Source organism: Aythya ferina (assembly GCF_964211825.1).
Source record: "Aythya ferina genome assembly, chromosome: 2".
Taxonomy (NCBI): Eukaryota; Metazoa; Chordata; class Aves; order Anseriformes; family Anatidae; genus Aythya; species Aythya ferina.
Genome location: NC_140297.1, coordinates 161296750 through 161324391, shown reverse-complemented (window position 1 = coordinate 161324391; position 27642 = coordinate 161296750). Strand labels below are relative to the sequence as shown.

Sequence of the window (27642 nt, the reverse complement as noted above, 5' to 3'; positions counted from 1 at the left end):
TGCTGAGACTGCGCTCTAGCCCATTATCCAGATGATTAATGACGAAGCCAAACAGTACTGGCCCCTGTATTTACCCCTACTTTAAAGCACTACAGTGACTGACCTCCAGCTGGTCTTCGTGTCACTGATGACAACTGTCTGATTCCAGCAGTTGAATTTTCACTCCATCAAACCATCCACTTAGCTAATCCATACTTAGATCAGTTTGTCAGCATCGATATTATGGGAAACAGTATCTGCCAGAGCATACTGGTAGGAAGGAACGACTTGCATTGTAGGCATTTACACTAATAACTGATAGATTTAAAAAAAAAAAAAAGAGAGAGTGAGAGAGAAACGTTACTGTGCATTGGAACAGGTGCTGCGAGCAAGTCGGATAGCTGACACCGGCACGCTCATTACAAGTTTGTAAGACGAAGGCGCAGGGTAGGATATGCTGAAGACGTTTTACACTCCCCCACCGCACCCCTGGGAGCCGCGAGCGGCACCACGGCCGCAACCCGCCGCTGCCTGAGGGGAGCCCTCCGCCGGCGGCCGCGCTGCGCTCCCCCTCAACCAGCAGCCACGGCGCAGCCACGGCCCGGCCCGCGGCAGCTCCTCACGGCCACACCGCCGAGGGGCAGCGCGGAGGAACGGAACCAGCCGCACCGCCACAGCAGCCGCTGCCCGCCGGCCGGCCGGGGTCGCACTCTGCGCCTGCGCCGTCCGGCGCGGCTGTTTCCATAGCAGCGGAAACCAACAGGGCGGGCGCGGCGCGGCGCCGTTTGCTGCTTCGGCTGCCCCGCCATGAGCGTGCCGGAGGTGGAGGCGCTCGTCTCCCAGAAGTACGAGATCAAGAGGCGCCTGGGCAAGGGGGTGAGCGCCTCGGGGGCCCTCGGGAGCCTGGGGAGCTGCGCGGCGGGGTCCTGCGCTGCAGCGCGGGCACGCCCCCCCAGGCCGGTGCCCAGGCCGGTGCCGGCTTTGTCTTCGGTCTCGCTTCCGGCCCCGGTCCGTGCCTCTGAGCGGAACCGCGCGTGGTGTTGGATGTCTCAGAGTGTACCAGTTGGAAAAAAAAAGGGCTTTGTAATGCTTATTAAACCTTAAAAATCACAAATCGTATTACAAATAACAAATCGAGAACTTTCTGGGACTTATTTTTTCTCTATTTGTTCTTAAAAAAAAATCAATTAAAATGTTATGATTGTAGCATATGAAACTGAAAATAGGTGTAAATTTCCCACCAGATTTTTTGTTTTGTACTTAGTGAGAACCATTCCCATGTTTTATGCTATACTTCTGTGTTTCCACACAAAGCAATGCTAGTACACTTAGTACACCTTAGTACACCTAGTTTATTAGTGAAATGAGTCTGAGCCTCAAAAAGATTTTCTGTTTGTGTCTGTCAAATTCTTTCACATTTACTGTAAATCGACTATTTAAGGTACAATGCCACATCAAGTAATTTTTTTTTCCACATAAAATTACATATTTTTATGTGAGCCAAAGCTCATTTGTAGGATCTTTCTCCTCAGTCTCTAAGCCTTTCTTGATTTAGCTGTTTTTCTCTATTCTAGCAACTCTTTGCCGTTGTTTAGCTGTGTCGATACCAGTAGTTACAGATTTCATGTGCAATTACATGGGGGCACTCGAGAGAGGCACATTGTCATCCTTATCCACTAAGACAATGCTTTGTCTGTTCTCATTTTGAAATCAAGCTCTTTCCTGTGGTTGTATTTCATTCCAGGTTTGCCTGACTTGAGGTTTGCTGCCATACTTTCAGTGCTTATCAGCTTTCTCCCTCTGACCGAATGTAATATATCTTTTAACGTGTTATGTTCTTTGAACAAAATTGGCATTATTCTTTCATCTGAAAAATTAAATTGAGGATTCCATTTGGAAACTGTTTCACAAGCATACAGTGGCATCCTTAAAGGACCTTAGTGGCTTCAGGCCACCACTGACATTATGAAAACTGCTTGTTAAGCTCTTAACTCAGGTAGTGCCAGTCTCCTAAATGCTTGCATTTCCCGCCTCTCATATGCAGAAAGCTCTATATGTATTGGCAAAATTCCACAGCTGATGAACTTATGTGAGTGCTTATGTGACTGTCAAAAGGCCCTGAAACAGGTGAGCACTACCCAGAAAAATAAAGCAGAGAAGTGCAGCAGCAAGGGGGATAAGCTTCACAGTAAGGGAATTCAAACTGTTCATAATATTTTCAAGTTAAAGGCTGTGTTGTCTGCTGAGGGAACAGGAAATTTAACTTGAGTTTTCCTTATTCTGGATGACTGTTTTAACTAGTATGATACTTGCAAATGGTGACTACTCAGTTTACCTTGTGGTACAGATCCATTTCCATCATAGAACATCCCAAGTTCGAAGGGACCCATAAGGATCATCAAGTCCAACTCCTGCCACCACACAGGTCTACCCAAAATTTCAGACCATGTGATTAAGTGCACAGTCCAAACACTTCTTAAACTCCGACAGGTTTGGTGCAGTAACTTTGGTGCAGGCTTCCCTGAGGAGCCTGTACCAGTGTGCGACCACCCTCTCAGTGAAGAACCTCTTCCTGATGTCTAGCCTAAACCTCCCCTGCCTTAGCTTGACACCATTCCCTCAGGTCCTACCACTGGTGACTGAAGAGAATAGATTGGTGCCTTCCCCTCCACTCCTCCTCATGAGGAAGCTGTAGACTGCGATGAGGTCTCCCCTCAGCCTCCTCTTTTCCAGGCTGAACAGGCCAAGAGATCTCAGCCGCTCCTCACACGTCTTCCCCTTTACGCCCTTCACCATCTTTTATTTATTTATTTATTTATTTGGGGGTCATAGATTTAAATCTTAAGTTTCCACATTCTAGGGAATGCCTTATGTCTTCATATCAGGGTCATTTGTCACTCAGTTGCCCAGTTAATGTTTAAATATTTTTACAACGTAAAACAGCTCCAATATACGATAGTGAGTGATTTTTGTACTTAAATACTCAGTTAGTGACATCAAGGCAGACTTCCAAGAATATTTGTGGTTCTGCAGTATGGGTTCAGGTCCTTGGCTACACATCATGAAGTGCAAGCCATTGGAGTATATGTACATCAAATAAGTGTTTTAGTACTAGGTTGTTGGTGATTGTATCTTTTTTTTTTTCTCTTTTTTTTTCCATTTTATTTTCAGGAGAGGATGTGTTTGTTCAGGATCTTAAGCAGACAAACCTATTTGTATGCATGACAGATGTTTATTTCTGGTCACATCAGCTATGTAATTGGAAATATCCTTTCTGTTTTCTTACATTATTTTAACTTCATTTTACTATGCTCTAGATTTCTCTCCTTTTGCCTGGTTTCTGCAAATAGGAAGTTCAACTGTTTTAGGAAAGACATTCTTAATATGGCAAGCCTGTGTCTTGCAGCAGAAGTTCCATTAGTTGATAGGGCAGTTTAGGATTAGCCATGGCAGTGCTGAAACAGAACAGCGATAAGTACTTCTGAAAATACAGTGCATGGACATCTGTTTAATACAATACAGCTAATGAGATGTATTGCTATTGTTGTGTGTGTTTGCTGTATGTCATGGGTCTGATGGTTGAAGATGATTTCTTAACCAGCAGACACTAAGAAGATATTTCCCATACAATGAAGTTATTCCACAAGTTTTTACCTTGTGGTTGTTTTATAGTCACTAGAATCATCTTTTTATGTCTTTATTTAAAATCATAACCCAGAAATAGGAAGAACATTCTATTGTGATCTGATCTAGTGATTCCTATGTCACAACAAGGTTTCTTTCTTAAAGGTGAAAACATTCTCCTTGGAACAGCATGTTGTTGTTGATATTTCAGCATGGGGTGAAGAGGAAGTTGTCATGTTAATGGAAGACACATCTATGGAGACTTTGTCAAATACACTGAAACCATCTCTGGCTCAGGTAGAGCCTCAGCCAAAAATAACTAGAAGCCAGGAAGCTGTAAAGGGGGATCATTGTTATATATTTACTCATATACATCTGCTATTGGCTGCTTTGGGGGCCAGGATGCTGGACCTTGTGGTCGTTTGGTCAGACACAATATGGATATTCGTAGTTCTCAAATCAACCAAGTAGTACTTACTGGCCTAGTTTCTCTTTCTTCTAGGTAGCTGGTGATTTGAAGCTCTGTTGAGTTCATTCTGCTTCTGTGCTGAAGGTTTGAACTCAGTGTAAGATGTTGTAGTACACTGTTAATCTGTCCTTCTTCCTCCCTAGGCTTATGGCATTGTATGGAAAGCAATTGATCGCAGGACAGGAGAAATAGTTGCTGTTAAAAAGATTTTTGATGCCTTCAGGAACAGAACAGATGCTCAGGTGAGGTATCATTCTTATAACATGTCCTGAGGGGATATGGAATTCATCAATACTTTCAGGATTTATGTCTCCAAAAGATACTAATTATTTGACAATTATGTAGTAGTATAGTCTACAGCTGCAATAGGATAAAAAGGAGCAATAAATGTCAGGCTTTGTATATCTTAATAGCTACAGACTACTTTTTGATGTCACTGAGGAAAAACTGTCTTTATAGGCATGCACAATTTGATTCTCCCTTATAATGATGTTCTGTAGTGTCTAGACTTCCATAGCCCACTTGTGACTCTATCGGGAGCAAACAGTTTTTTCCAAGCCTGTCTACCACATGGAGCTTCCATTTACCGTAGAAATGAGAATGGGTTTATCTCTGTCATTGGAAGTCCATACTCTCTTTTGTCATTCTGTTGATGTTATAATAAATGTTTTTTGTTTATTTCTAGAGAACATTTCGTGAGATTATGTTCCTACGGGTAAGGTCCATTTTTCCCTCCTACTCTTTGATTTTTAATTATCTCTGTTCACGTATTTTCTTCCCATCCTTTTTCAAAATGGTCATCGTTGACATTTCTTTTCCCTTCTTTTCTGCAATGTCTTGACAAGCAGTCTTTCCATGACTGGGCAAAAGCACTGGAATGAAATGGAGAGATGGTCTTGTTTTTCTCTTGAGACATGCCCTGCTTTTTCACCTTTTTTAGCAATATACCTTCTCTGTGATCGGCATATAGACTAGCACTTTCTGTCACTTCTTCCTTCCTTGTTGATGGAAAGTATTTTTCTTAAATTTTAAATGCCACTACTCAGAGATGGGGCTGGGGCATTTAAGAAGATTACATGACAAAATGTTTTTCCTCTATCACATGAAAAGAATACATCACATTGCCTGAAGCATCTTCCCAATGAGGAAAGGCTGAGAGACCTAGGTCTGTTCAGCCTTGAGAAGAGAAGACTGAGAGGGGATCTTATCAATGTTTACAAATATCATAAGTGTGTAAGACAGTGGGATTTAGCCAACCTCTTTTCAGTGGTTTGTGGGGATAGGACAAGGGGCAATGGTTAAAAAATGGAGCACAGGAAGTTCTGCACCAACATGTGAAAGAACTTCTTCACGGTGAGGGTGATAGAGCACTGAGACAGGCTGCCCAGGGAGGTTGTTGAGTCTCCTTCTCTGGAGATATTCAAGGCCCATCTGGACGCCTACCTGGGCAACCTGCTCTAAGGAACCTGCTTTGGCAGGGGGGTTGGACCCAGTGATCTCTTAAGGTCCATTCAAACCCCTACAATTCTGTCATTCTGTGATTCTGGGATTCTGTGTGAAAGAAACTTGACCACTTGAAGTAATGAAAGCAAAACTAAAAATGTAAGTTCTGTATGAAATTACTTACAGCTGCTCATGTTTGAATATAGTTAACCACACGCTGGGCCTAATTACCTTAGCAGTGGCATTAAAATTACTTGTCCATTCCTCCATAGACTTACCATGCAGAAACATCAATATTTTGGAATAGTGATAATGTTGTTAAAATATGATTAGCTAAAGACACAAGCAAGGCAGGGCTCACAGGCTGTTTCCTGTGATTGTCAAGTTTAAGTACAGAAGATATGAGATTTTTAAGTTTCCTATTATTCTTTAAGCCTGAAGTAAAAGCAACAGTCTTAAGAGCAAAGTGAGAAAGTGTTCTCACAAACGTGAGAACAGTTCCTAAGAGGTTGATTCTGAGTTAGATCATCTCTGAAAGTGTAGCACTTCTGGAGTAGATGGGTGGAGGAAGAGCTGTGAAAAGAAAGAGAAGGTTATCTCTCCTGAATGAAAGACCAAGATGTTTTGTGAGAAGGTGGTTAATGTACCATTAAGCCCTGACTTTCATGGCTTTTGGTTCTCAATAGTCTTAAGAATTTGAGTTTACACCTTCTCTTTTTGAAGGTTTTTTAAGCTCTAATTTAAAATTCAGGACTGAGAGAGCACAGGGTGAAAGTTGTAAAAAATATTCTTTCATTGGTAACTGGATGTTTTTCTTATATTGTTTGCCTCTGCAAATTCCTTCCTGTATGTCATGATTCCTTAGTTTCATCTGTATGTTTATCATAAAGACAGTTAATGCACTTGATGAAGTTCATTATATTTGAGAAATGTTGATTCACAATCTGGGCATTTTGGTGATTCTTTTCTGAGTGATAAGTACTATTTTCTACAATGGGTAGCTCATGAAAATATTGGCATATTGTGAAGTGCTCACAGTGTCTCTGGCTGTGAAGAGGTGTTAGCTATAGGAAATAAAAGCTGTAAGGTTGAGGACAAAGTAAATGGTCTTGACAGTATTGTCAATCTGCAAGTGTGAATTCATTCCCAGTTTAAAATACTTGTATTTCTGTATCTCTGAGTATGGTAGCTGCCTGATCTCCCATTACAATCAGTTCAATCACTGCAGTCTATATAGTGCTTCAGCCTGCCTTCAAATAAACCCTTTCTGGTTGGTTGGGATTTTTAATTATGAATGGTGATGGCACCTCTGTTAAATTTGCACTACCACAATAATTCTTTACCTTCAGTAGGAAATATAAGATGCATAATGTTGACTGGATTTTATCCATACATGCTGTAGAGGGATTTGTAGTACTAATGTATACATCATACAGAGTTTTAGACTGATTGGTTTCATACTGGAGCAAGCTTAAATACATTTTCAGTATTACAGTAGAAGCTTAATGAAGGAAATAACATGTTAATGTTTGTGTTAGAGAATATTACAAAATGAATTACAGTACTTCTGGTGATTCACAAGAAAAACACTTGATTTTGACAGTTGGGTCTCTTCCCCCTGCAGGAATTTGGAGAACATCCAAATATCATCAAGCTGCTTGATGTTATCCGTGCTCAGAATGACAAAGACATCTACCTCATCTTTGAGTCCATGGGTGAGACTTAGTGTTGTGTCAGCCATTTAAATGCATCCTGTCTTATGAGTTATCTTTGTTCCTGCCTGTGGTAGTAATGTGTTAATGATTAACATGAATATTCATGTAAATAGACTTGTAAGTTGAAGCAATACAGGTTTTTTGTGTATACCTGTTGTGATTAGGTGGGAATAGCAGTGAACCTTTGAAGGGAATAATAATGAGAGAACTAGCTAGTTGAGATGGAAGAAGGAAGGCAGCAAGCAACTGATTAGAAGACTTACAGAGACAGAAGGGATAATAGAATAGAATATAGAAGAGATTACATGCAGTTTTACTGTAAGAAAAATATGCAATAATGGAACAATTACTGTAGCATAAGCGGCAAGTTGAACTGACAATGCAGAGAGACTGCAGTCACTGACTCATACTGATTCCAGTCCCTAGTGAGGTTCCTCAGGGCTCCTTTTTAGGGCCAGTTCTCTTTAATGTTTTCATAAATGACTTGGGTGCTGGACTCAAAGGTGTACTAAGTTTGTGGACAACGCTAAATTAGGAGGAGCTGTTAACTCCATTGAGGGTAAAGAGGCCTTGCAGAGAGATCTCGACAAATTAAAGGTCTGGGCAATCACCAACTGCATGAAGTTCGACAAGAGTAAGTGTCAGATTCTGCACCTGGATATATGTACAGACCGAGGAATGATAAGCCTGGAGAGCAATCCCGTGGAAAGCAATCTGGGCATTCTGGTTGACAGCGAGTTGAATATGAGTCAACAGCGTGCTCTGGCAGCCAAAGGGGCAATTGTATCCTGAGGTGCATCAGGCACAGCATTACTACACACCCAGTCAAAGGAAATGATTGTCCCACTCTACTCAGTGCTGGTGCAGCCTCACCTTGAGTACTGTGTGCAGTTTTGGAAGAAGGACATAAAGATACAAGAAGGACATAAAACTATTAGAGAGTGTCTAAAGGAGGGCTGCAAAGATGGCGAAGCATCTGGAGGGCAAAATATACGAGGGGCGGCTGAGGTCATTTGGTTTGTTCAGCCTACAGAAGAGGAGACTGGGGAGCAACCTCATCGTGGTCTACAGTTTCATCATGAGGGGGAGTGGAGGGGAGTGACCAGCTGATAAGGACTGAAAGGAACAGCATGAGGCTGCATCAGGGGAGGTTTAGATTGTGTATTAGGAAAAGTTTCTTCACTGAGAGGGTGTTTGAGCACTGGAACAGGCTCTGCAGGGACATCTAGTGTTAGAACATTTAGACAATGCTCTGAAAGATGTGGTTTGAATTTTGGCTGGTCCCATGCGGAACCAGGAGTTGGACTTAATGATCCTTGTGGGTCCCTTCCAACTCAGGAGAGTCTATGATTCTGTGGTTCTGTTGGGGTACTATCAGTCAGGTTAACTTCCACTGAGAATGCACTTGGAAGGTTACAGTTTGTACAATGGTCTATTCTGGCCTTGTTTTGAGGTACATATTCATAACTTTATAATCCTTTACTGATGTGTATTACAGAGACAGATTTACATGCTGTGATTAAGAAGGGAAATTTACTGAAAGACATCCACAAGTGTTACATTATCTACCAACTTCTGAAAGCAACTAAATTCATCCACTCAGGAAATGTTATTCACAGAGATCAGAAGGTATATTTCAGTCACTAGTCTTTATCCTTCACTCAAGTTTTGTGTTAAACACTAAATGGAAAAGTATGAAAAGAATGAGACTAGTATAAGAACCTTGATAATAACCTTCTGCAATTCAGAGAGTAAAGAGCTTATTAGTTTTCCTTTGTTCAATTCAGCCTTCCAATATCTTGCTGGATGCAGACTGCTTTGTAAAACTTTGTGATTTTGGACTGGCCCGTTCTCTGTGTCACATGAATGAAGATCAAGGCAACCCTGCCTTAACAGAGTATGTGGCAACACGCTGGTACCGAGCCCCTGAGATCTTACTTTCCTCTCGGAGGTAACTGCTTGTTATGAGTAAAGGGATGGGACTGTATAATTTCTTCACTGCTGGGAAAAGTAATTGACTGGGAAGTCTTAAATCTGTTAATTTCAAATGTTCTCAGATGCAATGTCTTATCACAGGTTCAGTTTCTCAGCATGCATTTAAACTTCTGTTTTGCAACAGAAAAATCTCTCATTTCATGTACATTTCCCCTCTGGCCTCTTAGATTGCCAATTTACCTACATTATCAGCTCATCTGTTTGTTGTCCTTTCTCCCACCACACTTATTCTTTATCCCCTTTAAATCTGCATCTTTACAAAATTTTTAATACTTCAGTCCTCTTTTTCCAAATTTTTCTTTAAGGACTCCAGGAAGCAGGTTTTTCCTCTTCATTTTGTTGCTTGTTTTCAAGCACTACTTTTCTTTTCCCTGCCAACGGAGTTGCAAGTTTTAGCCTATTCTACTTTTCCCTAAAGAGGATTTTCCCTAGAGTATTGCTGATACTTCTGTATTGTTGTAGGTTTTTGTTTGTTTGTTTTTGAGGGGGAGTGTGGGTGGTTGGGAAGGTTTTTTTTTTTTGCTTTTGAGTTTTTGCTTGTTCATACTGTCTTTTATGTTTGGTTGTTCACTTGCTTAAAGAACTCTGCAGTTTCTGCTCTCCTTCTAGGACTAGGGAAAGAAACATGAAGTGAAAAGAAGTTTGTGTCAGCTGTAACAGCTGATATGGCAAGAAGACTGCAGATACAATTTCTATCAATTTCAAATGAGGGTGATGCATAGCTAGCTGAGGGAAATTGGAATTATTAATCTTTTGCTTTTGTTGTAGATGCTTCATTTGCGATGATACCACTCCTTCTCTGCTGGCTGCAGCAACAACAGAAAGCAGAATAAGCGTTACGGGATGTTCCCATTCTGTTATGTGATGCATGGGCACACAGCATAACTGTCTTTTTCTTTACAACTCACTGAAGCATATTTAGCCATCAAGCTATGAGAACAGACCTACTACTAACACTTCAGAGTTTCTCATCCCATTTCTAGAAGTGGTATTTAGTCTTCCAGAACTCTTCATATATATTTTGGCTTTGTTGGATGACTGCATAGTCATCCGCAGTCCAAATGTCTTTTTGAGTTGGCTGATGTAAGCTAGCTTCTCTTTAGCAAATTCTCATTTGAAAAAACTTTTGCCAGGTTATGTTTCAGGACATTTGAAGGTTCTTACTTTCTAGGAAAGAAGTGAGCTGCCTGCCTTAAAGGTAGGTAAGATGTGAGATATGAATCTATACATGGACAGTTACTGCAGACCAGTTACTGTGTAGTACCTAATTGTCTGTGTTATTAGTTTGTGGCTCACTAGCCTGGTCCATCATATGATCTGTAGCATCTAAATCAGTATCAGGTCTCATCTTTCCAGATGAGCATATGTAGTCCAGCATGTAGCAGAAAAAAGGAAAAACACACACACACACACAAAAAAAAAAAAGCGAGAGGGTGAGCACAGAACAGAGAATCTAAAGTATGTAGGAGAGTGTGGGAGAAAATGGTCATCAATTCTGAGTCTTCACTTGGAGAGATGGAGAGTTCGAGAACAGAAAGTATATAATGAGATGGCATTCAAAAAAGAAGAGCAGACTGCATGGAGCTGAAATTGTGTGTGTGTGCAGCTTGGTACAAATACTGCTAGGACATATGAATCTATCTAGTAGGCAAAGAGGTAGGATCATTGCCTTATATAAGGTAGCTTTCACCTTTCATTTTCTTAATGATTTCTGTTTCAGAAATTTCCTCCTTCGGGAGCAGATCTAGGTTTCAGATTCTATCTCTGTATAGCTTTTGAGCATGATACAGCCTTTAGACTATTACCCAGTTCTCCTCTTTCATGTGGGTGCCAACGATGTAGCCTGACGGGATCCACTTCTGTCAATGGGCGAAATGTTTCTTGGCCTGTAACCTGGCAAGACTGATTGAGAAGGCTTTAAACTAGGATTGATGTGGGAGTACCATTAGGAATATTGTGGTTAAGCCAAGTAATGGTACAGCACTGTTTTAGGGTGGCAAGGTTAATAGGAGCATCTATGCCACTCCAGGGAGCACTGCAAGTTCAGGAACTTGAATGAAATGCTTGTATAAGAGTGCACACAGTAACAAGAAAAAATGGGATGAACTGGAAGCTTTGGACCTTTCGTAGAGTTATGATATCGTTGGTATTAGTGAGACTTGGTGGGATGAGCTCCATGACTGGAGTACTGGGATGGAGGGCTATTGACTGTTCAGGAGGGATAGGCAGGGCAGGCAAGGTGGAGTTCAAAATTTTGGGGGTAAGGAGAAGAAAGGTCAGCAGAGTTGCCACTCTGGACTTTAAGAGAACAGACATTAAGCTTCTTAGAGAGCTAGTTAGCAGTGTTCCCTGGGAATCGGATTTAGAGAGTCCAGGGGCCCATGAGAGCTTCTTCCACAGTCACCTTTTAAAATCCCATTGTGCCACAAGTCAAGTAAATGGGGCAGAAGACCGGCCTGGCTGAACAGGGAATTCCTTCAGGAACTAGGGCAGAAAAAGAAAATACATGAGCTGTGGAAGCAAGGTCGGCTTTACAGAGAGAGTGCAGAGCTGCAGTCTGCATCTGCAGGGAGAAACCAAGCAAAGCCAAACCTTTCTATGATTCCTACCAGTTGTTTTTAAACAGCAGCTTATATCTTCACTATTGATCATGTGAAATGTATATATTCCCTTATCCTAGTATTCACCTTTAATGTAGTTCCTTTTCTGGTTTTATAGAGTATACTTTTAATGGGATAAGCCTTTTTTTTCTGTTTTGCTCTTGCCACTTTCATAATTCACCAGTGTCATTCACTTTATAATCAAAACCTGTTCATACTAAAGGAGTAATCAAGCTTATTTTTCTAGCAAAATAAGGTAATGTAGACGATATGAATACCAAGTACTGGAAAAATAAACCTAACTCTGTTCTTCTTTTATTTGTAGCTACACTAAAGGGGTAGATATGTGGAGCATTGGCTGTATTCTGGGGGAACTGCTACTTGGAAAGCCTCTTTTTCCTGGAACATCAACAGTGAATCAAATAGAGCAGATCCTGAGGGTCATTCCTGCCCCATCCCGAGAAGGTAAGACTCTTCTATGGAGAAAGGTATGTAGAGAAGAGATAAAAAGAGTGAAAGCAAGCAGCCTGGCTGGATCAGGAAGAATATATCTGTTGTAGGTTATTCTACTATCTTCCCAATGAACCTGAAGATTATCTGTGAAATGTTAGTGTTGGAGGAACATAGGCCTGTGCTTGATTAGATGAGAAACAAGAACCAGGGCTTGAAAACATTTTTGAGATTTGTAAGATGGTAACAGTTTAAAACAGAGTATCATACTGCAGAGGGACTTCTGTAGTAACAGTAAATTGGGCTTTTTGGTCTGGAAGTCTAAATACAGAATTGAAAGCTGGAGAAAGTATATTTTAAATCCAAAATTGATTATTATTATGATTGTCTTCTATAGCTTCTAGTCTAACAGTCCATACAGTTTCCTAACTTTTGCAACATAACATGTTCTGACTGAGCTAACAAACAGTTTTTAGAAAGATAGCTAACTTTATTTTAAGAACATACTTTTGATAATTCTATTCTAGTTTAAATGTATGTATGTTTTTTCTTGGAGATTTCATTGCTGTGAATAAAATATGGATGAAAATGTATATGAAAATACCAAAACTAAAGTTAGAAGAATAGCCTGCACTAATAACAAAAATGTGAATAGCATTTTAGGACCATTCTCAGCAATATAATTGAAAAGTGTGTTGCTAATGTTATGACCGGAAGGCTTGCACTCTAAGACCACAGGGCAAGTGACTCACTATCAGAAAGTCCTGTATCCTAAACACAGCAAGAAGGTTGCGAGACACATTTCTTTTTTTGCTAGACAAACAAGTACAAAATAGACATATGTTCAGAGTATTCCAAATGTGGAAAATCAAACTAATAACAGCAACTTAACCTAAAATCCCCTTGCAACTGTTCATTGTAACCCCAATGGTGCAATGAAGAAATTGATAGCTGGTATCCCTCGTAGTCTGTTTAAAACACAAGTGATTCAGGCCACATCATTTTGCCTCAGATATCCTAGTGTTTCTAAGTATGTAGGTATAAGAGTACATGCTTCTGAAATCTACAGAGAAGTAAATAGGAACCATGAAAGAGCATTTTTAAGTCAATGTTCCACCCCCCTTCCATAGGATTTCCTACTGAGCTTTCTTAGGCTAATTTCTTCTTTCAACGTGTACATGGGCAGAGGCCAGTGGGATGAGGTTCAACATGGCTAAGTGCTGATTCCTGCACTTTGGTCACAACAATCCCATGCAATGCTACAGGCATGGGGCAGAGCGGCTGGAAAGCTGTGCAAAGGAAAAGGACCTGGAGGTGTTGGTTGATGCTCACCTGAACATGAGCCTGCAGTGTGCCCAGGTGGTCAAGGAGGCCAACGGCATCCTGGCTTGTATCAGGAACAGTGCAGCCAGCAGGACCAGGGAGGTGATCGGTCCCCTGTGCTCAGCTCTGATGAGGCCACACCTCGAGTGCTGCGTTCAGCTTTGGGCCCCTCAGTACCAGAAGGACATCGAGGCCCTGGAACGTGTCCAGAGAAGGGCTATGAAGCTGGTGAAGGGCCTGGAACACAAGTCCTGTGAGGAGCAGCTCAGGAAACTGAGGTTGTTTACCCCGGAGGGTCAGGGGAGACCTTATTGCTCTCTACAACTGCCTGAAAGGAAGGTGTGGGGAGCTGGGGGTCGGCCTCTTCTTGCAGATAACCAGCGATGGGCCTAGAGGGAATGGCCTCAAATTGTGCCAGGGGAGGTTTAGGTTGGAAATTAGGAGACATTTCTTCTCAGAAAGAGCAGTCAGGCATTGGGACGGGTTGCCCAGGGAGGTGGTGGGGTCACTGTCGCTGGGGGTGTTTAGGGAAAGGTTGGACGTGGTGCTTGGGGACATGGTCTAGTGGGTGATATCAGTGGTGGGAATATGGTTGAACCAGATGATCTTGGAGGTCTTTTCCAACCTTAATGATTGTATGATTCTTATGTTAATGTCAAACACTTGCTTTCCTTCATAAACTGTATAGCTCTAGTAACACTAATCTTGGCATTAATGGTATCTTTTCATTATTCCAGATATTTTGGCTATGCAATCAGATTACAGGGCCTCAGTTATTAGCCGCATGAGTTCCTGGTAAGCTGGGTATATTAAATATGTCTCAGAAGTCAACAATCTACTGTATAATGTGGACAAAAAAATCACCTGTTGTTCACCTTCCAGAGTTCACCAGTAGAAATGCTTTCTGCTCTCTGCACATTCACCTGACTCTAGGGAGGGGATGTAAAGTTTAAAAAGAAAAGAGTGATGAGACGAGCGATGACATTGTAATCTGGGAGTAACAAAGCAAAAATTAGTTTGGACCTACATTCCAAGCTATTGTCATGGGTACTTTCTCAAAATTATAAATTTTCCTATCCTGACTTTTTTAGGTATCTAATGTCATTGGTTCACACATGGAAAGCCTGATAATTCTGCTTAAGTAAATTAGTCAGTTATTACATACCTGATTAGTAAAAATTAGGAAACTTAACACTCTTAAAGCCATAGCAAGTTAGTCACTATTCTCTGAGTACTCTGTACTCATATGTGACATGGGCATCTCTCCCCATCAGGGAGTCAGCATTACCAATAGCCCAGCTATGCGTGGTATGAGTTCTTTGACTGCTTACCAATATATATATTTTTGGGAATATAAGGCTCTGGTGGATACCATTACACAGTGTACCCTAATACTATCTGGGTATAAAAGCACAGAACCCATCTGGATTACTGAAGTGACAGTGGGTTCCTAAAAGTTGTCTGTGTTAGAGAAAGTGAGTCTAGCAAGCAAGGAGTGGCCAAATTATGCTATTGTGGCCAGCCTAGAGGCTCTGTACATTGTTGGTATAGACTGCCGCAGGAGAGGCTACTTCAAAGATCCAAAAGGGTACCAGTGTGCTTTTGGTGTAGCTGCTATGGTTACAGAGATTAAACAACTGTCTACAACTGCCTAGCCTCTCAGTGAATCCTGTAATGGGGCTGCTGCATGTCAATAAGCAGGAAGTGTAGAGGTGGGGATGTGAGTAAGCAAGCAAGGGACTTAGCTGCCAACTAGGGTCAACCCAACGCAGTACCTCTGAGCTGTCTTGTTTCTATAACCCTTCTCCACAGTGGAATAAAACTACTGGAAAACTCCATTCATTCCTAGCTGAAATGCACTTTTTTTTTGACAGTCCTGCTCCTGGATTTTATGCTCCTTTTTTTTTCACCTGAAAATATGGAATGCAAATGGCTAGGTTCTGATAGACAGCTCCAGCTAGGTAAAAGAACAAGTGAAATCTCGTTTTTTCTGAGCCATTCAATCCAAATCCAAATTCCATGTTGGATCATTTTTCTAAACTAAAAATAATGTTGTCATGGAGTAATAAAATGTTTTAAAATATGAGTAAAAATAATGTTTTAAAACTGTTTTTTCAAATGATTCTATGATTCTATGAAATGCATTAAATATTTTCATGTTTATTATGTTAATAATAAATCTTCAGGATTTAAGAAATGCAAAACCAGATTTTTAAACTTCATCTTTTCATTGCAAATGATATAGAAATATATTTATGTGGTCTTAGGGTTGGATTCATGGAATCAGCATTTAAACTGAAACATGCAAGTTAGGAGTTTGGGCATCCTGCATTGTCAAAAGAAGAACAGAAGTACTTCCACAACACTGATCATTACTCTTTGTTCTGGCATACTGCCCTATATCTCTCTTTCCACTGAAACAAGAGAAAGACTAGTCTTAAAAGTTAGGCAGGCACTTCACATAGGTTCATAGCACTGAGAGGAAGGAATCCAAATCTAATCAAAGAGGTAAAAGTCTTTGTCGTACTCACAGACCTGTGCCTTTGAGTGTTCCAGAATTATGACACACTATTTGTGAGTGAACTCTGGAGACAGGTGTCACCTTGATGAGATTCCCAGAACTATAATTCATGACTTACCTGTGAGTTAGACATTGGGTTCTTATATCATTGTTTCCTGACTTCTAGGCAACGAGTAACTTTTGAGGAGATTTTACCATCCTCTACTCCTTTGCCTGCCTTGGATCTTCTGAAGAAACTTTTAGTGTTTAACCCTGATAAACGGCTGACAGCAGAGGAGGCCCTTCAGCATCCTTACGTGAAAAGGTGAGACTAATATCATAGAATAATAGGATAGTTTGAGTTGGAAGGAACCTTAAAGATCATCTAGATCCAACCTCCCTGCCATGAACAGGGACATCTCCCACTAGACCAGGTTGCTCAAAGCCCCACCCAACCTGGCCTTGAACACCTCCAGGGATGGGGCATCCACAGCTTATCTGGGCAACCTGTTCCACTGCCTCACCACCCTCAGAGTAAAGAATTTCTTCCTTACATCTATTATAAATCCACCCTTCTCTAGTTTACTCCTTGTCCTGTCACTCCACTCCCTGACAAAGAGTTCCTCCCCAGCTTTCCTGTAGACCTCCTTTAGGTATTGGAAAGTTGTTATAAGGTCTCCCTGGCACTTTCTCTTCTCCAGGCTGAACTATCCCAACTCTCTCAGCCTGTCTTCCAAGGAGAGGTGCTCCAGACCCTGATCATCTTTGTGGCCCTGCTCTGGACTCGTTCTAATACTTCTGTGCCCTGGTGCTGGGGGCCCTAATGCTGAAAGCAGTACTCCAGATGGGGTCTCAAGAGAATAGAGCAGAGGGGAAGAACCACCTCCCTTGATCTGCTGGCCCTGCTTCCTTTGATGCAGCCCAGGATATGGTTGACTTTCTGGGCTGTAAGCGCACATGTATCAATACGCAGTTTCTTCTGCTGTCTGCTGAAACGGTATAGAGCTGCTTTTGGCACAACTTTCCTTTATATCCATGGTAGAAAAAAAGACAAAGCTAAATCCTAACTCTCTCTAACCCTATTTAGACTAGAGAGAACACTAGGTGATCTGACAATCCTTTGTAATACCGTATTAAACTGTAGAGCTGTTTTTAGCCTTAGTGACTTATGTTGTGTTGTCATCTTAGGTTTCATTGTCCTGCCAGGGAGCCCGCTTTGGATTATGATGTGATTCTTCCTTTAGGTGATGATATCCAGCTATCTGTGGCAGAATATCGAAATAAATTGTATGAGGTACATTCTTCTATTTTCTGAAATCTCAGTCCTCCAGGTAACCTGTAATTCTTGACACACTTAACTGATTTCTGTCATTTTCTTCCATTTCCATTCCCCTTCCATGCTTACTTACAGGTACAGCTTGGTTCTTCTTATCATACTGTCATAATTTTTTAGAGAAGTGTTTAAATCTAGATTCCCACTGGGAAAAGTCTGTAAAGCCTGGTGTCTGAGAAAGACTGTGTTAGAATTAAATATATCAGGCTGGATCCAACAGCCTAAGAAATGAGGCTGTTGCCACTTGGTGTCCCCAGGTCCAGACAGCAGAAACCCTGAAAGTGTTCCCTGTAGGCTCAGGCATACAGAGAATGTAGGCACACTACATATATACATACATAAATGGACAGCCACACAGGTCACAGACAGACAGACAGAACACTCACACAAACATAGCACCAATAGCCTCATCCTGCTCACTTCTCTGGCTGAGCAACTGGTCTCAAACACTGTCTGACCAGTAGCTGTCCCCTGGATCCCAGGCCCCCCAGTTACTGCACTTGAACATATGAGCCCCCGAGACTGCAGCCCTACACGGATTGCTGGTATAGACCATGCAAGCATACATATACAGCTGCCCTGGATTTTCTAGGCCCTTTAGCTGATGTTCCTTGTGCTCTCACACCTAGAGATACAGAGGTGCTCTCATCCCCTTAGAGACCCACTCACCTCTGTGCTCCCAGACTATTTGAGCCATTCACTGACTAGACTAGACTGGCTTGATCTGCTAGCCATTACATCACCATTAAAGGCTGATGGCTTTGCTGAGACAGCTCTTGGAGGGGTCCAGTCAAGGTGTTTGCTTCCCTGGAGTCCTTAATTTGAGTTCCCATTTGCCATTGTGCACTTGTGTTCCTCTCAGTTTGTGCAGATGTGTCTTTCACTGGCTGGTGGTTCCTGTGAATTGGCTTGAGAGCAGCTTGGCATGGTATTATTTGGGGTCCCCATCCTGGTTCTGTTTCTGAGTTCCTTTATGGATTTACATGTAAGCTTTTATGACATATTTATGTTTATTGCTCAAGAGTAGTCAAGTGCCATTGCATGATGCACCACATACACAGAACAGTCAGATTTCAGAATTACAGAATCACAGAATATCCCATGATGGAAATGACCTACAGTGAACATTAAGTCCCTGGCTCCACACAAGACCACCCAGAAGTCAAACCATGTGTCTCAGAGTGTTGTCCTAATGCTTTTTAAACTCTGGCAGGCTTGGTGCCACAATGACTTCACTAGGGAGCCTGTTCCAGTGCCCAAAAACTCTCTCAGTGATGAACCTTTTTCTAATATCTAACCTGAACGTTCCCTGATGCAGCTTCAAGCCATTCTCTTGGGTACTGTTGCTGGTCACCAGAGAGAAGAAATCAGTGCCTCCCCATTCCCCCAGTGAAGGATAAGCATAGATGAAGTGCTAATAATAAAAGACAGTGATATGTTAGTAGCCATATTGTGAATGCATTAATGTGGGAAAATAGTAGTACTTGAAAAATCAGAAAATAGTGTAATAATCAAGGAAGAAAAAAAATGCTGATACTGGACTTTTAGCTGTACGGGGGAGAAAGGAAAGGTAGTATTTTGATGCTATTTGGTAGACATGTTAAGATCAAAAGGAAAATAAAAAGCTGACAGGAATTTGGCAGTGGAGCTGACAGTAATTTGGCATCTTCAGTGAAATAATATGAGTAGATGAGATCTGCTTTAAAAAAACAGAGCAAGAGAGAAAAGATGAGAAAGACTTAGAGAAACTTCTGCAGAGAACAGAAGTAACTAAAGTAACTGTTTAAATGTAATGTTTAAAGGAATGAAAGAAGAACAAAATTAAGATAAATCAGATCTAATTGTAGGACACAATGGACTGAACTGAATGGTGGTGTGAGGCAGTAGGAGGAGGATAGCAACAGTGAATGCTCTAACAATGAAATAAAACGAGCAGCAAAAGTGGAAGTAAGTCAAGACTTCAGGATATTAAATTGTTTTGGGCTTTTTTCCTTATTTTTTTTCAGTGAATATTTTGTAAATATTATGAGGCAAAGTATCTGGAAGATGGTGAGAAAAGCAGGAGCTGGAAAGTGAATGTAGTAAAACAGGCATTGGAAAGAATGTCAGTGGGAAGAAAAGGTTGAGAAGGAAGCTTAGAGATCAGAAAATCTCAGAATGAGAAAGATTGATAAGGGTGACCAGCTTCCCAGGGAGAGAGAAAAAGTGTTATTGCTTCTATGAACAGCAATTAAAATTTTTAAAAAGGAAAAAGAAAGTTGTTTTTTTTAAAAAAGGTGAACATACTGAACATTTCTTTTAAGGTCTTTAAAGGAAAAAAAAATACTGTGAAAAAGTGTTAGGAGTCATGAGCAGATGACTGAGTAAAATGAATACTGAGCATAGGTAGGAAAGGTATTACAAATATCAGTAGATCATTCACAGATAATCTAGGTACAAGGTTAAGAAACACATTTTGACTAATCCTAATGATAGTGTGCCAAGTTCGGCATGACTGTGATCAGAGGAGGGTGAGAGCAGGTTGTCTGTACCAAGACTCCAAACCTCGGCAAGGATTCTAATGCTAGATAATAGCCATGTAGAGGTAGGTGAGATTATGAACTATCTGCAATGTATGTTCCTCTGACAATTTAGAAATGGACTTGGCAAAATTCTAGAAAGAGATGGTAAGAAACAGCATTGTGTTAACCATTTTTTGCCATATAGATTCTGCCTTTCCTGTAGCTAATGGCAACTTTATGTAGTGGTATTCTCCCTAAAAATTCATTGAAGTTGCCTGTTGACCCAATCCTTTTTCTTAAGGCTTCAGCCCATTCTTTCTTTCCACTAAGAATATTATTTCTATCTTCTTTCCAACCCTAAATTACTTTTAAAATTATAATTTTTACATATTCCATGAAATAAATTCTTTGCATGTTTCTCTCTTTTTTTTTTTATTTTTATTCCTCTGCTTTGCTGTGTAGAGTGTTAAGTCTAACTGACTTTTCCTTTCTGTAGATGATCCTTGAAACGAAAGTAAATAGCCATCCAAAGGAGCAAATGCAGAGAGAAAACATTCAACTAAGTCAATCTCAATCCAGACCATTTCTTCCATATTCCAATTCTGTGACTTTACCCACCAGGAAGAGCCAGAAAGAACCAACACCACCTCTTCTAAAAAATCCACAAATGCATAGTGGAACTACAACTAGTGTCCAGCCAGAAGTATCCATCCAGAGTGAAGATTTAGCAAGATCTTTATGTCAGAGATCAAGGATCAATGTGATATACAATCCCATAACACATATTGCTATTCAAAGTAGGTACTACGATCCTGCAATTGGATGCAATGCACCATAATGAGGCATTATTATGGAGAAGAAAGAGGAAAATAGATTGAATGAGGAAAAAGAAACTGAAAGAATTAACAGGGCAAAATGAGAGTGAAACTGTGGGAGGAAAATGACATAAGAGCAAAACACTGTTGAATGACTTTTGAGTGTGTAATGTTCTTTTTAGCTCTTGGCTGCCTCAGTCTTGACCCTTTTCCTTTTCTGTTTTCTCTTCAGTTACTTCTCTGGTGCTGTTTTCTTTTCCCCTGCTCTTTTGAACTGGTTTTGTTTGCAACTTCTTTCTAATTTTATTCTGAATATTTTTGTCCCGTTAGTGAGATTAAGTGTTGTGGCTGAGGCTGACTCACTGTTTATGCTCTGTCCCTGCTTCAGTTAGTGTGTTCTGTGTCCTCATGATTTTCCTACTTTCTCTCATGTTTTTTTTCTCCTGCAGGTAATGCAAATTCTGGTGCTGTGATCAGGAACCATTCTGCACCACATCATCAACAGGCAAAAACTTCTAACAACGGAAAACCGGGGAGACAAATCACATGGACAAATGCAAATGCTCAGCTACTTCCTAGAAGTGTACAGAACCTCTGTAATGTAAGTAGCTGTCTTGCACAGAAAACAGATAACTTTCAGGGACCGAAATGATGTAGACAAAAAATATCTTGATTTGCAGCTTCGTAAAGATACTTACATGAGAGGCAAGTCATATTGCTCTGATAGTTACTAAATTACTGTCCATCAGTTAAAATTACTTATGATAAAGATACACACTGCAATTTCATTACCTGTATCTAGTGTCAGTCAAATGGTACAGGTCTTGTACTGAATATGTTCCCTTTACTAGAGCACTGAGGAGTGTGCTAACTGATGTTTCTGGAAATAACTGGTCATAACTTACCTCTAATATGCAGTGGATTGAGACAGAAGCTTGAATATTCTAGTCGTCTGTGTTGCAATACCTACATTTCCAGTGTTATGTCTACTAATGAAGTTTACAACCCTCAGTTAAGTTCTGTACAAAAGGCAGCATGTTGAGAGGAAGACCATGTAATGACCAGGAAACACCAAAGACAGAGATATGTCTTAAACCTTACATCTCCAGCATACGTAATGCTGATCTTCAGCTACTCTGGGTTTATAAACACAAACTTTCTCCTGGAATTTTAAGTCTAACCACACTCTTTCAAATGAAGCCATTGTCATCTCTGAATTGAGTAAGAGCATTTCAGTGCTTATAGGTTCATGCAGGAGTTCTGTGAATGACCGTTGAACTTAAATAAAGGAATTAGGCACTTTAGAGAACATAAAGTAATGCAGCCTTTTGTAATACTAGGTTTCTGCTTCATAATCAGGACTTTTTTTATAATCAGCAATGTGTACTGGCAGCCAAGAGGGCAAACTGCATTTTTGGGGTGCATTAAACGTAGCATAGCCAGCCAGCCAGAAGAGGCATTTCTCCCACTATACTTGGCATTGATGCAGCCTCACCTTGAATATTGTGTACAGTTCTATGCTCCACGATATACAAAATCTATTAAGATACTTGAAAGCATCTGGAGAAAGGCAAGAAAGCCACTAAAAGGGCTGGAAGGCATGTCCTGTGAGGACACTTGGGTTGTCTAGTTTGGAGAAAAGAAGGCTAAGAGGTGACTTCATTGCTCTCTACAACTTCCTGAGCAGGAGAAATGGAAAGGGAGGTATAGGTTTCTTCTCCCTGGTAACCAGTGATAGAATGCAAGGGAACAGCACAAAAGTTCACCAGTGGACGTTCAGACTGGATATTAAGAAAAATTAACCACCATGAGGGTGGCCAAACACTGGAGCAGACTTTCTGGAAAGGTGCTTAACATGCCAGTTTGTGTTCAAGAGGCATTTGGATAATGCCCTCTCTCATTATAGGATCATAGAACACCTTGGGTTGGAAGGAACCTTAAGATCATCTAGTTCCAACCCCCCTGCCATGGGCAGGGATGCCACAGGAGGTGGCAGATCAGATTACCCAGGGCCTCATCCAGCCTGGTCTTGAACACCTACAGGGTTGGGGCATCCACAGCTTCTCTGGGCAACCTGTTCCAGTTCCTCACCACCCTCTGAATGAAAAATTTCCTCTGAACATCCAATCTAAATGTCCTCTCTTTTAATTTAAAACCATTCCCTCTTGCTCTGTCATTGTCTGACCGAGCAAAAAGTTGCTCTCCATCCTTTTTATAAGCCCCCTCTAAGTATTGAAAAGCTGCAAATAAGGTCATCTGGGAGCCTTTTCCAGGCTGAACATCCCCAGATCTCTCAGCCTTTTTTCATAGGGGAGTAATATGCTTTAACTTCTGGTTATCCCTGAAGTGGTCAGGTGGTTGAACTTGATGATCTTTGAAGGTCCCTTCCAAGTGAACTATTCTATTCCATTCTAAATATTAATCACAATGGATCATAACTATCAGATAATTGTAATAAAAAAGGTAGAAATTTCTCTGCGAATTCTCTTCCTGTTTCTTTTTCCCATCTTGAATTTTTAATGCAACTTCTTTTGAGATGTGCTGAGATCTATGACCATACTTTCCTTTGCCCTTTTTCTAGAGGACAGGCTAATTTGGACTCCATTCTGCTTTCAATTTTATCACTTCAGACAAGTGGGAATTTGAATACCATTTCAAATCATTGCATTGTTCAGGTTATCATCAGCTCCCTTTGACTTCAAGAATCACAGATCAGTTGCTTTTAAATTCTCTTCAATAATGGTGTGTGAAGTCCAGAGCATGTAGATAGCATACTCCTTTTTTAACCTGATTGACACAGTTGGATATTCCAAATTTAGCTGGAGAATTTGTACTACCTTTATTGTCAACCTAATGGACTGCTGTTGCTTAACAATGAAGGTTTCAGTCCTGTCCCCTGCTTCTTCCTCTTCTCTCTTCATTGCCTTGCTTCCTTGTGCAAATTCTCATGTTCATTGGGTTCTTAAATGACTCTGTGCCCCTGCTTTTTCTTTTTCCTTGAGCTAGTTGTCTGCTGACAAACTCAAGGAGAGCCTAGCCAACACAAGGCGATCATGGCAAAAGAAGATGGAATAAGGCACCACAAATTACCCTTTTTGTGACAGTAAAGATTGGATTATTTATTGTGAGACTTTCTCCCATCCCCACAAAAGAATACTTCAATATCTACATGCTGGAGCTCCAAACCATTCAAAATGTATGCTGAGTGCAGTTCAGTTGGATGAAGAGACTTCTGACAGAAATTCTGACAGATGCCACTGTCAAAGAAGAGTCAGGTGTGATCAGCTGCTTTGTATCAGCATGCAGTATCATACCGTAAAAGAGACTATTTCCCTGAGCACAGCTCTGAAAGATTAGAACTATTTCAACCTAGAAACAAGCTGAGGACAATGTTAAGCATCAAGCTTGTTCTTATTAATAGCATCGATAGGTGATTACTCCCAGGCCTATGGAACTGTATGTAATTCTGCAGTGCAGAGTCTTCCAATTTCAAATTCCTCCCAACAATATGAGTAGCAAATATGAAAGAGTTCTAACCAAGTGAAATACAGCTTGTCTCATCAGTCCCCTAACCTAGCCAGTAACAGCAATCTGTTGTGATTGATACAAAAATATATACGAGTAGGTGCTCAAAGGAGACATGATTTCTACAAAGTTCAATGTAAGTCCACATGTGCACACTAACAACCCACCTTTCAGCCTTTCTGCCTTGGAATCCCATTCAAAGCTTTTTGAGATTAGTAGGGAACTATTTATTCCACATGTGAGGAACAAGTGTGGAACCATTAATGCCACAATGTGAGATTGTGGAGATTATTGCATGTGCAAATATGTATATAAACAATGCGTTTTGAAGATTCTCTAGGCACTTGTGACTAACTTCATGCTACTGGAAGCACATAAGAGGGAGAAGATCATGCTACACGTGCTTTGTATTTGTTCCCTGAGAGGCTAACACTGACCATTGGCAGAGACAAGATATTGTGGTGGGTGCTCATCAGCATTGTGGCTAATCATGTGTTAAGTGAATTTTGACTTTTCCATCTTTCTTGGTCAGCCTCAGCAGGAGCTGAAAAGTTCTGACATTCCAGCTTGCTCTGCATTCATTTTGCATTCATTCCTAGTATCAAGTCAGGCTCATGAAACTCTTGTTCTCTGCCATTTGACTCCTATAATGGCTGGGATGACAGCAGTCAGTGCCACACTTAGTGTCTTCCAGTTAACTGAAGCGGTTCACTAAGCATAAGCTGCACTGAGACAGCTGTCCTTTAAAGCTGCAGTAATATATACAGTAATGTATTATGCATTTTAAAGCATTAATACTTGATTAACTTTCCCCCACATGGGCTAATGTCCATAAACAATTTCCAACTCAGACACTTACCAAGCCATTTGACTGGCAGAAGCCAGGAGGATGTACTGGGAAATGATGAGGATGACCTGTCTTTTGTACATTTATTTAAACCATTCACTACCACTGAAAACAAAATACTAGCCAGACCTTTGAACTTTTGCTCCAGTGCTCCAATGCTGCTAACTCATTCCTGATACACCCATTTAAAAACCCTTCTCCCTCACATCATTCTTGCCACCCTGTTCCTAATATTATGAAACACTCTATTTTGTTTGTTAGTCAATTAACATTCAAGATCTGTTCTACTCCACAGCCGAAGCAAATTCTTTGTTCCTTTCTTGTATTTTAGAATGCCGATTACAGATTTCTAACTGTCTTTGTTTTTCTTTCTCACACAGAATCCAAGAAATACTCAGTTTCACAGCAAAGATGTCCGTCCCCTTCTGAAATCCAGTAAAAAGATGTTCAAGGTTACTGCAAATATGGGAGCTGCTGGTGATCCAAAAGCATCAATGGGCAGTTACTCCCAGGCCTATGGAACTATATGTAAATCTGCACTGCAGAGTCTTCCAATATCAAATTCTGCACAACAACATGAATAGTGAATATGAAGAGTCCTAAACAGGAGAAATACAGCTCATCTCATCAATCCCCTAACTCAGCCAGTAACAACAAGTAAGAGCCAAATATAACAGGCATTTGACAGTTACCCCAGCTGAAGAGAAATGCTTTATTCATTGCATGGAACAATGTACCACTTTCCTTTGGACAAACCAACAGGGAAAAGAATCTAATCCCTTTGCCTTACAGTCTTCCCAGACAAGGACACAGAACTATTTGCTCCCCTAATCTGAGACCATTGAATACTGTCAGTTCGTATTCCTCATTTTAATTATTGCAAAAAAATTACAGAAGGTTGCAATGTTTTGATGCTTGACTGTCTTTAGACATATTCAGGTTTCTTTAGCAGCTTCGGGTGCACTGCCTAAGTCCAGACTTTTTTTGAGCAGAATAAGTAACTAACTGTTCGCTGAAGGCCAAGAAGACTGAACAAACCCTTCACAGGTAACATTAAAGCCCTTCATACACTAATTTCTATAGGACTCTTTCATGGTAAATGAATGAACCTGAATAAACAAAGTTAATGGTGGCCTACTTCAACAAAATCAAGTAGAGAAGTATTTTAAATATATGTGGATTCTGTTAGAATATGGAATACCCTACCTACCATGCATTAATGTATTTTTTAAGTGTTGCAATAATAAATTCTTTATATTGCACTACAGAAAAAAAACTGTCTTTTAATTGATGTTTGCAGTCTGCTGAAGGGGGAGAAATACAAGGGTAATTTTGTTCTGTGAATAAGATTATGGTAATTTTTTTTCTTACAGAAAGCAATGTTCCAAGGGATGTTATTGCTGCAACATCGTTAAGCTGTCATCAGGCAGCAGTAGGAATACAGTAAACTTTAAAACTGTTTTCGTGGTTTAATGCTGATTTTTAATATATTCTTTTTATTTAACTCCTAAATTCTTATAAGAAGTCTCTGTCCCTGAAACTTCACTTCACCTTTGGTAAGTGATTGCTATTCCAGAACTTTGGAACAGGGGTTACAGTGGGGATTCAGGCACTAAACTTCAAGATATGAGTATTATTGCCATTGATAGCATATCCATTTTATCTTTTAGTACATAAACACCAAAGTCTAATTAAATGAAAAAAAAAAAAAAGTAACGGGTTCACTTCTGCTATGTAGTGTGCATATTTAAATCTGGTAATACTAGGGAGCTGGGACTGCAACTCACTGGGAAGCCCTGGTTTATATTCATAAAATAGGCATTTCCTGTCTATCTCAGGTACAGACAGAAATAGTAAATGTCAATGACGGGGTTGTATAGGCAGCACCTTGCACAATGTGTTGGCTCTTGTGAGTTTAAGATGACAGTTCTCATTCACTGAAAAGTCAGCCTAATGCTTATTTCAGGGTTGTGAGTTCCAATGAAAGCCTAGCACCTATCAGTTTGATGGTACAATGAAACATGTAAGACCCTCTGTGAACCAAGTCTTAGACTGACAAGTGATGGGCTGTAACACTAACTTTTTATCCTTAAAATAGCTTTTGTTATTACCAAGTGAATTAGTTATTCTGCAACATTTGTATATACACCACAACAGCTGGTAATCAATTTACCACTAAAAGAGATGAGTCATTCTAGTTCTAGTCAGGAACATACTGTTACACTGAAAACACTATGCTGAGCAAGATAAAATTCTAAAAGTCTAAACAAATGAAGAAAAATTCTAAAATGTTCATGTAATTTGTCATTACAGAAATAACTACATTTCCAACATATCTATTACAGAATGATACTAGAGCAGGTAGGTTTGTGAAAGGCTGGCGAAGCGAGAGATTATATGAATTACACAAAATAGGGCTTGCATATATTACATATAGGATATATAACTATGAAGAGGGTAGAGTAGGATTAATATCTGAATCACTGGAGAGAGAACAGTTGTCTTGATAACTTCAGTAAGAAC

General features: G+C 40.5%; 1 protein-coding gene across 6 annotated transcripts; it reads left to right on the top strand.

Annotated features, from left to right (window-relative positions):
- The first annotated feature begins 698 nt into the window (after positions 1-698).
- MAPK15 (mitogen-activated protein kinase 15) lies at positions 699-26395 on the top strand. 6 transcript variants are annotated; one of them, XM_084509220.1, is made up of 13 exons: positions 704-855; positions 4216-4314; positions 4758-4787; positions 7140-7230; positions 8729-8859; positions 9018-9181; positions 12151-12290; positions 14336-14393; positions 16286-16423; positions 17287-17392; positions 20429-20729; positions 21197-21348; positions 25500-26395. In XM_084509220.1, the coding sequence occupies exons 1-13, from the start codon at positions 787-789 to the stop codon at positions 25701-25703; spliced, it is 1683 nt and encodes a 560-aa protein (XP_084365346.1). In that variant the 5' UTR covers positions 704-786; the 3' UTR covers positions 25704-26395. The 6 variants fall into 6 exon arrangements, with proteins under 6 accessions (XP_084365351.1, XP_084365346.1, XP_084365348.1 ...); XM_084509221.1 differs by lacking the exon at positions 704-855 and adding an exon at positions 3775-3900; XM_084509225.1 differs by lacking the exon at positions 8729-8859 and having other exon boundaries at positions 699-855.
- Positions 26396-27642: the final 1247 nt, after the last annotated feature.